The sequence below is a fragment of the Thamnophis elegans genome, chromosome 16, assembly GCF_009769535.1.
Source record: "Thamnophis elegans isolate rThaEle1 chromosome 16, rThaEle1.pri, whole genome shotgun sequence".
Lineage (NCBI taxonomy): Eukaryota > Metazoa > Chordata > Lepidosauria > Squamata > Colubridae > Thamnophis > Thamnophis elegans.
Genome location: NC_045556.1, coordinates 11,088,991 through 11,101,128, shown reverse-complemented (window position 1 = coordinate 11,101,128; position 12,138 = coordinate 11,088,991). Strand labels below are relative to the sequence as shown.

At 43.9% G+C, this 12,138-nt stretch overlaps 1 protein-coding gene across 1 annotated transcript in view; it reads right to left on the bottom strand.

Annotated features, from left to right (window-relative positions):
• The window catches only part of LOC116519016 (high affinity cAMP-specific and IBMX-insensitive 3',5'-cyclic phosphodiesterase 8A-like), a 110,549-nt gene that overhangs the window by 13,869 nt on the left and 84,542 nt on the right, over nt 1-12,138 (bottom strand). Inside the window, exons 9-15 of the mRNA XM_032232631.1 lie at nt 10,727-10,815; nt 8,689-8,740; nt 8,315-8,357; nt 3,678-3,755; nt 2,300-2,370; nt 1,634-1,798; nt 1,057-1,105 (exon numbers count right to left, since the gene is read on the bottom strand). Of these exons, the coding sequence (XP_032088522.1) occupies nt 1,057-1,105; nt 1,634-1,798; nt 2,300-2,370; nt 3,678-3,755; nt 8,315-8,357; nt 8,689-8,740; nt 10,727-10,815 (547 nt within the window). The remainder of the gene's footprint in view (nt 1-1,056; nt 1,106-1,633; nt 1,799-2,299; nt 2,371-3,677; nt 3,756-8,314; nt 8,358-8,688; nt 8,741-10,726; nt 10,816-12,138) is intronic.

The window sequence follows — 12,138 nt, the reverse complement described above, 5'->3', positions numbered from 1 at the left end:
ATATCAAAGTGCAAAGTTCCAGAAACACGGCACGGTTTTTGCTCATTTCTGCCCTCCCCAACCCCCAGGAGCTCTCTGAAAGCCTCCTAAAGGCTCTGCACTGCCATTTTGGTGAAGGGGGCGGGGCTTTGGGAGGCAAAAAATGCTGTATTCGATGTATAAGACGCACAGAGATTTTTTTCAACCTCTTTTTTGAGGGGAAAAAGGTGCGTCTTATACTCCGAAAAATATGGTAAATGATTACTAAAAATTGATAAAAGCCATTTAAAATGGAATTTGGTAAAATACAATTTCAAAATGGAATTGGAATAAAATACGATTTAAAATGGAATCGGAATAAAATGAAATTGGAACAGAAAACAATCATTTAAGACATAGATAAAATATGATAAAATTATATTTCGGTGTCACCCCTGCAATCTCACCTATGCAGATCTGAACCGAACCATTTTGTTTAAGTACTGTGCTGTGTTAAATATTATTTTCCAGTTCTGGCTGCGCATAAGGTCAGTGGTTTTGATATGGAGATCCATATGGGGAATTATCTGTATGATTCTCCTCTTCCAACCAGAAAGACCACTCCATTCAAATGGAAGGTTTTTTTAGAAGGCAAAAATGGAGGAAAATACGATCTGTCTTTCTTTATCACTTAGAGCAGCTAAGGTGACGGAATGCGTCCTTATAGAACACTAAAAACCCGGAGGCACTTTCTTGGCCAAATGGTTTTGCTTTAACTTCAAGAACTCATCTCCCTATTCTCTTTTTCCTCCTCCTTATGTTTTGTCTATTAGGGCTGCAAGCTGGCTGGTTATCTTCCAAATATTTACCAAACTTTAAGCCTCTAAGCAAACGAGATACCCTTTCAAAACGATATGCCTCTTTAAAATGGCATATTTAGCTTTTCTGCCTGACTAACAAGGTTTGATGACAGAGCAGTAATTACACAACCTTATTATTATGTTTGTCCCTCTTCAAAATAATTTTGGGCTGTGCTATACCCAAAATGAAATTGCTGAAGATCACAGATATCTAGTAGGGGTAAAAGACAGTACTTACGCTTTGCTGATAATAAGTATTCATTCCCTGATAATCTTCGTAGTCCATCCTATTGAACAAAGTAGAAAAGAAGGTAGAATGAAATAAAAACCCTTCTTAAATTTATACCTTTGGGATAGGGAATGGAATGAAGGGAATATGCAATCAGAAAGTGTTGTTTGAACCCTCTAGCTGCCTCTATCTAGTCCAGAAGCAATAACTAGATTTTCAACAGGTTGGAGCTAAGCAAATTCTGTCATCATTGATTCTAAAACAAATATACTAATTATCACTCCCCCCACCCCTTTAAGGAATCTGGAACCCCTTGCATCAGAGTGGAGTCAGGGCAACTGGATGGAGCTGAGCATTTACTGGCCAGCCGCTCTTCCTAACGCCTACGTGGTGTTCACAGCAGACAATTATTCATTGCGCCCAGAGAGAGAAATATCTACCTAGAATCGAACTGATTGCCTTCCGATTGTGAAGTGAGAGCTCCACCACTAGGCCACCATACCGCCCCTATCACTTAATTGGCTTTTAAAATGACATGTGGAAGGCCCAGTAAACAAACAAAGTCAAATACTTCTATTTTAATTACCGTCATCAAACCACCAACAAGGTCATTTGTGTGCGGATCTTCATCTTTGGTGCCAAGCTGTGGAGAATACAACTCAGTAGTCCTCAAAATCTCCAGGACTCTATCCAACGCTTCAGCCACTGGCATGGGACTGCTTTCTTGGGCAGCATTGATAATATTTATTACCTAAATGAAAAAAGAAAGAAAGAAAGAAAGAGAAGGGGAGGGAGAAAAAAGGAAGGAAGGAAGGAAGGAAGGAAGGAAGGAAGGAAGAAAGAAAGAAAGAAAGAAAGAAAGAAAGAAAGAAAGAAAGAGAAAGCTCTATTTACCTAATGATAATATATGTTCCCTTTTCCTTAACTTGAAGAGTCGAGAAACAATGCAAAACAATAGCAATTGCATGTACTTATATACCGCTTCACGGTGCTTTCCAGCCCTCTCTAAGCGGTTTACAGAGTCAGCCTATTTCCCCCAACAATCTGGATCCTCATTTTACCCACCTCGGAAGGATGGAAGGCTGAGTCAACCTTGAGCAGGTCAGGATCGAACTGCTGGCAGAATTAGCCTGCAATACTGCATTCTAACACCTGCCTCACCATCATCCCCAGGCAAAGACATAGGAGTTTTACAACAGGGAAAAGCAAAGTTTCCAACAGATTGAAGCGACCTCAAATGGGAGTGCCTTACCTTGGTTATAGGTGCCTCAATCGTCATTGAATGTATGCGGGCCATGGATGAATGCCTCCTCTGAGAACTTCCTATGCAAGGGGGGAAATGAAGAGGCGCATGAGTTGCTGGCATTAGCTTCTCCAAACTAATGTTGTTCTTACCGAAGAGTAGAGCTTTCTATTCCCTAAAATATTTTACATTGCAACGTAAAGCCAGCAAAGATTGTGTCAGGTACACAGAAACAGGACATGGTAGGTTCCAGTTAAGCTGATTTATTGCTCGTGCCTGGACACAAGAATTTAGTCAACTAAGGGTCAGCACTAAACTGGCACTAGGTAAAGGCCAGTGGAATTCAAGAGGGGATGCATTTCGACCGCTCGTGGGAACGTAACGATTCCAGGCTAATTCCTCTTTTGATTACACCCCCAGGCTCTGCCTGATCTTCTGAACATCCGAATTTCAACAGCTGAGCCTGACTGCATTATAAAAACAGCAGCTGGGGGAAGAGAAGTCATGCATTTGACTAGCTCACAGGTGTCAAACGTGCGCCATCATGATGCCGTCATGTGACGTTTTCCCCATTCCCAGAACTGGGATGGATGTGGCCTGTGCAGGATGCATATGGCCCATAGGCTGAGAGTTTGACAGCTAGACATTCAACGTTTACAACTATGTCACTGCAAAATCCCCCCCCCCAAAGGAGGCAAGCGTATGTCATGGGTTTGGAAGGAAGTGTTGTGCCCCCCCTCCCCCTCCAAGGATGTGGCAGCAGATTCAGACAGTGAGGAGGTTGGGGAGGAACATGGGCTAGTCCTGGAGTCTGGAGAAGGCTCCGATGAGGGCTCTGTGTCGGAGGCCGAGGGGGGACCAGAGCCGTAGTCCAGTTATCAGCTGCCTTCAGAGTCATACATCAGTGAGGCAGATGAACAGCTGGAGCCTGTTCCCAGTGTGCGCATGCGCAGAGTTGCCAGACGAAGGGAACAACTAAAGAACAGGGGTCGACTTGGGAGTAAGGCCACAGGGGGACGATGAATGGCCCCTCCCAGAGGAAATAAAAGAGGAGCGAAAGGGGAGTGGAGTTTGCAGGAGACAATGAATTCGCTCAATTGGTTGGTGACTCTCTGAGACTCCTTGCCAAGTTTTGCAGATATCGGCCTGGCAGCTCTCCAAGCCAGATGAGGTCTGTGACTGTAAATCCTCCCTTGAAAGACTTTGCTGGATGTGAATGAGCAGAATTCACAGGAAATTAATAAAAGGGCTTTTTGTCAGGACAAGGAGTTTGCTTCCTGTTCTTGGGAAGCCTAGGTCAGAACAGGAAGTAGGCGACCCGATCATTGCGAAGGTAATTTTAAAAAAGGTAATTTTACAAAACAAAAAGAAGCAGCAATTTCTATACCATCACTGCCTCGAGAGGTAGTGGATCGGACATCGAGAGAACCTTTTCTTTTGTCTTTCTGCCTGCCGGTCTGTATATCTGTAAAAACGAAGAGATTGGATCATGACTACTGTGAGAAAAAACATCTCGGTTCTGAAGAGGCAGGAACTTGTTTTCGATCGTTCGTGAAACTTGTCTGTTTGCCCCAAATTCTTAACTTTTGTCTTTGGTGATTGGAATCGGTTGCTTAAGCAAACCACTTGGTTCTGTCTCAACTCTGCCTTGAATTAAGAACACGAAATAAGTCCGTTAGAAGTACTCCTCAACATACGGCCACAATTGGGACTGGATCTTCTATTGTTAAGCAAAGTGGTTGTTAAGTAAGTCGCACCCGATTTTACAGCCTTCGTTTGATATTGTTGTTAAACAAACAACTGCAGTTGTTACATGAATCACGTGGTCGGTTGTCGACCACCGGCTCTCCATCAGCCGAATCAGATGTGGAGGAGGCCTGGGAATCAGGGTCAGCATCAAACCTCCGAGGGGGAAGAGGGAACGGAGCTGTCAGCGAGAGAGACAGAGGCGGAGCCTGGTCCGTCCATCAGCCCTCAGATGGAGACTCAACAGCCCCCAGGTCTGGAGGTGGCTGATGAGGAAGAGGAGGAACAGCTGGATCAGTGCCTGACGCATGGATGCACAGAAGGCAGAGGAGAGGAGAACAGTGGAAATCTAGGGGCCGGTCCTTGGGAAGGAAGAGCCACTGCTGCTAGTGAAGCCCTATCCTAGTTCTGGGGATAAAAGGCAGGGGGGCAGAGATGAATAGATGTAACAGACAACTATTCATCCCCGCTGCCAGACAATCTTGTTAGCCTGCAGTGAGAGAGAAAGTTTTTGGCGGGGCTGCCGGCACTCCTAATAAAGGAATCTTTGAGTTTACTTCCGAGGGCTTGTTGTGTTTGAGGATCTGGGTCGGAATACGGTCATTGTGACAATGCAGCTTGCCCCCTTGACTTTGCAAGTTGGGAATCAGGTGAGGAGGTCGCAAATGGTGATCATGTGATTCCAGGACAACGCAGCCATCGTGTACATCAGTGGTGGGTTTCAAAAAATCTTCGAACCTACTCTGTGGGTGTGGCCTCCTTTGTGGGAATGGCTTGCCAGCCATGTGACCTGGTGGGAGTGGCTTGTCGGCCATGTGCTTCCCCCCACCTCTCTCTCTCCTTCCTTTTGTCTCTCTGTCCCTTTTTCCTTTTTTTCTTTCATCTCTCTCTCACTTTTTCTTTTTCTTCTTTTTTCTTTATTTCTTTCTTCCTTTCTTTCTCTTTCTCTCTCTGTGTGAGTCTGTCTGTGTGTGTGTGTGTGTGTGTGTGTGTGTGTGAGTCAGTGGTGGAACCTCTTCTAACCGGTTCGGTAGATTTGACGAACCGGTTCTACCGAATAGGTGCAAACTGGTAGGAACCCACCTCTGGTGTACATGCTAGTTACCAAGCAACTGAATTTTGATCATATGACCAGGAGGACAACTGCAAGAGTTATAAGTGTGAGGCCTGGCCGAAAGTCACTTTTTCCCAATGCCGTTGTAACTTCCAACAGTCACTGAACGAATGGTTGCAAATCAAGGACTACCAACACAGGTAGTCCTCGACTTAACAACAGTTCATTCGAAGTTACAATGGCACTGAAAAAAATGACTTACGACCGTTTTTCACATTTACGACCATTCCAGTATCCCCAGGGTCATGTCATCAAAATTCAGACACTCAGAAACTGAACTCATATTTATGACGGTTGCAGTGTCCCAGGATCTTATTATGACAATGGGGAATCCAGATTCACTTAACAACCTTAACAACTCCAAACTTAACAACTGCAGTGATGCACTTAACAACCGTGATAAGAAAGGTCGTAAAATGGGGCAAAACTAACTGAATAAATGTCTCACTTAGCAGCATAAATTTCAGGCTCAATTGTGGTCGTAAGCTGAGGACTACCTGTATTTTTACTGTTCCTTTTTATCCTGGAATAAAATTAGTACTTTTTTCTTTCCCAAATACGTATAAATCTATCCAGAGGCTGTTTTTCCCCATACAGCCCTTCCTGTAACCCCCTCCCAGAGCCTACCAGAGGTTCTAGAACTCCGGAAATGGGCCTGTTTCCGGCCTCTGGAGGGCAACCTCCACACGACCTATTAGATCGCACCGATTGGGCCTCCTCCAGGTTCCATCTGTGGGTCAATGCCGACTGGCGACCACGCGGAGGAGGGCCTTCTCGGTGGCAGCTCCGACCCTATGGAACGATCTCCCCGTGGAGATTCGTACCCTCACCACTCTCCAGACCTTCCGCACAGCCATTAGAACCTGGCTATCCCGCCAGGCCTGGGGCTAAGATTGTACCCTCCCGAATGGTATGAATGTTGTGTTTTCTTTTAATTATGTGTTGTCATATATGTAAAAGTTTGTTTCCCCTTTCCATTTCGGATGTGAGCCGCCCTGAGTCCCCCCAGGGAAAAGGGCGGCATACAAATAAACTCCTGAATCCTGAATCCCCTCAATTTGCCCGACCAGTGACTTGCTTTTGGCGTGTTAGCAATAGCAATAGCAGTTAGACTTATATACCGCTTCATAGGGCTTTCAGCCCTCTCTAAGCGGTTTATAGAGTCAGCATATTGCCCCCAACAACAATCCGGGTCCTCATTTTATCCACCTCGGAAGGATGGAAGGCTGAGTCAACCCTGAGCCGGTGAGATTTGAACCGCTGAACTGCAGATAACAGTCAGCTGAAGTAGCCTGCAGTACTGCACCCTAACCACTGCGCCACCTCGGCTCTGTGTTGTTTTTTTCCCCTCTTAAATTTGAAAGAGAATAAACCAACCCAAATTTTATTCCCCCAAATGGACCAAATTCATGGAATTAGATTTTGCCTGATCTGCGAAGTCCTACCTTACGAATCCTGAATACAAGTACCTATAGCTCATCATAGCAGGAGCCGAACAAACATGCCTTTCATAAGTTCTATTTCTAGCCAGGGTAAAATTCAACTTCTGTCCTTTGAGATATTAAATCTAAGTTACTGACGCTTTATCAGCGATTACTACAGGGGGAAAAAAGCTAAATTGGAGTCCTACTTTAATGTACACATTAAACAGTTAAGCTTTCTTTGATTCCCATCGGTTTTGAAACACGGCTGCCCAGACCAGATAGTTTTCTCCTTATTTAGTCTCCCTCCTAGGATATCATTTTATTGCTGTGCAAATACCACGTTTCCCCAAAAATAAGACTGGGTCTTATATTAATTTTTGCTCCAAAAGATGCACTATGGCTTATTTTCCAGTTAGGTCTTATTTTGGGGGAAATACAGTACTAAATGCATCCGTCTGGTTGACAATCTTAACTGGGGCTTAATTTGGGGGATAAGGATTTATATTCTGAAAAGTTATGCTAGGGCTTAATTTCCAGTTGGGTCTTATTTTGGGGAAAACAGGGTATTATTGCTTTGCTTTAGCCGTATCACATCTGCTTCAGTCTCCTTGCTACAATTCCTCAAGTCAGTACATTGAAAGCTTCAATTCTTGAATCATGCTTGTGTTGACACAATTTACAGGACCCAAACAAGTATTGTATTTTTTCGGAGTTTAAGACGCAGCTTTCCCCCCAAAAAAAGAGGATGAAAATCTGGATGCATCTTATACACTGAATACAGCATTTTTGGCCTTCCGAAACCTTGCCCACTTTGCAAAAAATGGATATGCAGAGGGTTTGGGAGGCCTGCAAAGTGCTCCTGGGGGCAAAAATGTGCCAAAAATGAGCCGATTTTTGCTTGTTTTTGCCCCCCCCCAGCCCCCAGGAGCACTTTTCAGGCCTCTCAAACTCTCTGCTTTCCCATTTTTCACAAAAAATGAGGCGTGCAGAGGGTTTGGGAGGTCTGCAGAGTACAAAAACTGTTTTTTAAAGATTAACTTCTTCAAAATCTTATACTCTGGTGCGTCTTATACTCCAAAAAATATGGCATATTGTTTTACACATTAATTCAAAGGTAGGCTTAGTTGACCCAACAGGCTGAAATTCCTGCCACCACTGAACTCTGCAAAATTGGTTGTGATTTGTTTATTCAGGTTTTCACTGTTAATTCAGGGGTGGGCTGTTGGGGGTTCAGGCAGGTTCAGGAGATCCTCTAGCTAGGATTCTGCCCAGTTCACCAAAGCCCCAAATGCCACTCTTGGCTGGCCATGCCTACCTCTCTCACCCTTTCTCTCCCCAGAATCTCCACGCAGTGCGTTCATCATGCCAGGTAAATGCAGCGCCTGTGCAGAGGGTCAGGGAAGGAGGGGGGGAAATGGGCCTACCAGAGGTTCTAGAACTCTGGAAATGGGCCTGTTTCCGGCCTCTGGAGGGCGTCCGGAGCCGTGCAGGAGGCCAACTAGGCCATGCCTACCATGGCCACGCCCACCCAATAATGGGGCAACAAACCCATTGCTGCAATTTTTGAAGCCCACTCCTGGTTAATATCCCTAATTTCCCTCTTCCAAAATATGCCCAGAAAAAAACCCACTTTTAAAGAGAGAAGGGAGGGAAAACCATACCGGCACAAAGTCAATTAGCAGAGAATAACAAAGCGACTATTGAAACGCAACCAATTTTGTGCAGTTGCAACATTTATACCTGTCTGCGACTCGGCCTGAACCCGTTCGCAGATTCTTTCCGCCTATGAACAAATCAGAGGAAAAAAGTACAGTTAACCCAAGTTGTAAGAATCAACACAGAATCACGTTTTTTTAAATTGTAAGCCACTAAGAGTCATTGAGCAGTTGAGTGGCCTTCAAACTGAGTTAATTAAATACATACATTCATTATGTTTTTTATTATTATTGATCATCGCACCATCAGCCAGATGTTCAGACTGAGTCTGGCATTTTTGCCTGCCTATCGAGTCCTTACCAAGGACTTGCAATAGGCAGCTCTGGATGTTTGATGGTGTTACAGACATCATCACAGGTTGAAATTATTCTTTTTTTTTTGTTGTTGTTGTTGCTTACCTTATTGTTGTCGTTGCAGGGTCTACTAAGTGACACATAGTGTCTAATTTTTCTGCAGGAATGAAAAAAAAAAGAATGGAATGAGAACAATTTTGGTCTCCAACTTGTCGACTGGCTGCAGTTGCTTACTGCTAAATATTTTTTATAAAACAAAATAAAATCTAGATAAAGAAGAGGGGAAGGATTCTGTCTTTTTGTGATCATCTGGGATCTCTCGGTCCCTTGTAAAGGAATGCAAAGAAAGTAATCTATTAAGACTACTAACATTAAGAACAAGTGAGCAGTCAAAATAATTATGAAAATGAAGAAAAACATCTCTGTACCGGTAGTTCTTGAGGCAGTTATTGAGTTATAACCAGTTGATAAATAGATAGATAGATAGATAGATAGATAGATAGATAGATAGATAGATAGATAGATAGATAGATAGATAGATAGATAGATGATAGACAGACAGACAGATAAATATGAGAGAGACAGAGAGACAAAAAAAGATAGATGGATGGATGGATGGATATGAGAGAGACAGAGAGAAAATAGATAGATAGATAGATAGATAGATAGATAGATAGATAGATAGATAGATAGATGAGAGAGAGAGAGAGAGAGAGAGAGAGAGAGAGAGAGAGATAGATAGATAGATAGATAGATAGATAGATAGATAGATAGATAGATAGACGGATGGATGGATGGATGGATGGATGAATGGATGGATATGAGAGAGTCAGAGAGAAAAAAAGATAGACAGACAGACAGACAGACAGACAGAGATATGAGAAAGAGAGAAAGAGAGAAAAAAGATAGATGGATAGATGGATGGATGGCTGGCTGGATGGATGCATAGATAGATGATAGATAGATAGATAGATAGATAGATAGATAGATAGATAGATAGATAGATATAGATGGATAGATGGATAGATGGATAGAAAGATAGAGATAGATATGAGAAAGAGTGAAAGAGAGAAAGATAGATGGATAGATGGATGGATGCATGGATAGATAGATAGATAGATAGAGATAGATAGATAGATAGATATGAGAGAGACAAAGAGAGAGAGAAAAAAGATAGATAGATGTGTGTGTGAGAGTGTGTATGTGTGTGAAAGAGAGAGAGAGAGAGGGAGGGAGAGATGTATATGGAGATGTACAGTGTATGTATGTATACATGTATGTATGTATGTATTTGTGTGTGTGTGTATGTGTGTGTGTGTATGTATGTATATATATATACATACATACAAATGTAATAAATCAATATGTATGTGTGTGTGTGTGTATACACACACACACACACACACACACACACACACACACACACACACACATATATATATATATATATATATATATATATATATATATATATATATATATATTTAAGCCAATTTCTGCTGTTAACTGAATCATATGGTTGTTAAGCAAATCAGATTTCCCCTATTTGACTTTGCTTGTCATCAAGTTGGGAAGGTTTGCAAATGATGACCTCCGGGCCAGTGGTGGGTTTCTACCAGTTCGGCCTGGTTTTGCCAAATTGGCAGTGGTATGCTGGTTTGGATCACCGAACCAGCAGCGACCCAGGCTGGTCACGCCTCCGAACCACTTCCCCGGTTGCCGCAGTCGCCACCGCCATCTTGTTTTAGAGTTTTGTGCATGTGCAGAACAATTGCTATTGAAGAGCCAAGGTGGCGCAGTGGTTAGAGTGCAGTACTGCAGGCCACTTCAGCTGACTGCTATCTGCAGTTCAGCGGTTCAAATCTCACCGGCTCAAGGTTGACGCAGCCTTCCATCCTTCCGAGGTGGGTGAAATGAGGACCCAGACTGTGGGGGCGATATGCTGACTCTGTAAACCGCTTAGAGAGGGCTGAAAGCCCTATGAAGCGGTATATAAGTCTAACTGCTATTGCTATTGCTATTGAACTGTGCATACACGTCCACGAGTGAACCGATAGTAACACCGACTAGAACCCACCCCTGCTCCGGATATTACCACTGTTGTATAAATACAGCTCAAAAACGACTTGAAGGCAAGACTTACCCTCCCTGTCCAATGACAGGTATGATCTTCACACTTTGTTGTATGCTCTCGCCGTTCTTCTTTTTGGTGTAGTACGTTCCTTGCCATTCCTGTTAGATGAAGAAAGAAGAATGTTCTACTGCTCATTCCCAAAGACTCTGTTTGCAAGTTGCACGGATTTTGGATGGTTGCCTTGTGGCAAAGTTCTGCTTCGGGAGGGTTAGGCAACTCATTCTTTCCCAGCCTTGACACAATGTCGTCACTGTTTGCTGTAGCCTCTTCCTGCGCATCTCTTTGACTTTGTTGCTTCCCTCAAATCTTTCTCCCCCCCCCCCGGTCTTCCCCCACTTGGCATCTGACTGGAACGTTCTGTTGTATACATTACAGCTAATTAACCCCCCCTCCCCCCCCAGAAAGGCCACCAACATTGAATTAAAATTGTGATGACATTTTGAACAAAGAGACTGAAAATTTTGCGAGCTTTTAGCACATGCGTGCTGGATGCTTTTCAATGCTTCTTTAGTTCTGGAAACAAAACAAAAAATTAGGACGTATTTGCTTGATGCAAATAAAGCTCTCCCTGATAAAGGAGAATATTTGTAGCTCAGGGTTGAAACGAGGGGTCCTTGGTGCTCTCTGAGCTTGGTTGTTTTCTTGCAGATTATTCTGACCTAGGCTTCCCCAAACCACGAAACAGATTCCTTGTCCTGACAAAAAAACCCACCCTTTTTATTAAGTTACTGTGAATTCCTCTCATTCATATCCAGCAAAGTCTTTCAAGGGTGAATTTACAGTCACAGACCTTATCTGGCTTGGAGAGCTGCCAGGCTGAGATCTGCAAAACTTGGCAAGGAGTCTCAGAGAGTCACCAACCAATTAAGCGAATTCATTGTCTCCTGCAAACTCCACTCCCCTTTCGCTCCTCTTTTATTTCTTCTGGGAAGGGCCATTCATCATCCACCTGTGGCCTTACTTCCAAGTCGACCCCTGTTCTTTAGCTGTTCCCTTCGTCTGGCAACTCTGCCCATGCGCACACTGGGAACAGGCTCCAGCCTGCCTCACTGATGTCTGACTCTGAAGGCAGCTGACAGCTGGCATACGGCTCTGGCCCACTCTCTGCCCTCGACATAGAACCCTCATCAGAGCCTTCCCCAGACTCCAGGACTGGCCCAGGTTCCTTCCCAACCACCTCACTGTCCGAATTTGCTGTCAGCTCTGCTGGCCGCTGGCAGGCCACAACACAGATGTTTCATTACCCAAACTACGTAACATCATCAGTGCTAGCCTATAGAGAGATGTTTCCTACTTGGGTCTGCAAGAAAACAACCAGGCTCAGAGAGCATCAAGGACCCCCACAGAGCTCTTCCCGTTCCTGCTCACTTCCATAACGTCACTTGCAATGATGAGTTGCAACCTTCAAGTAGTGGATGGCC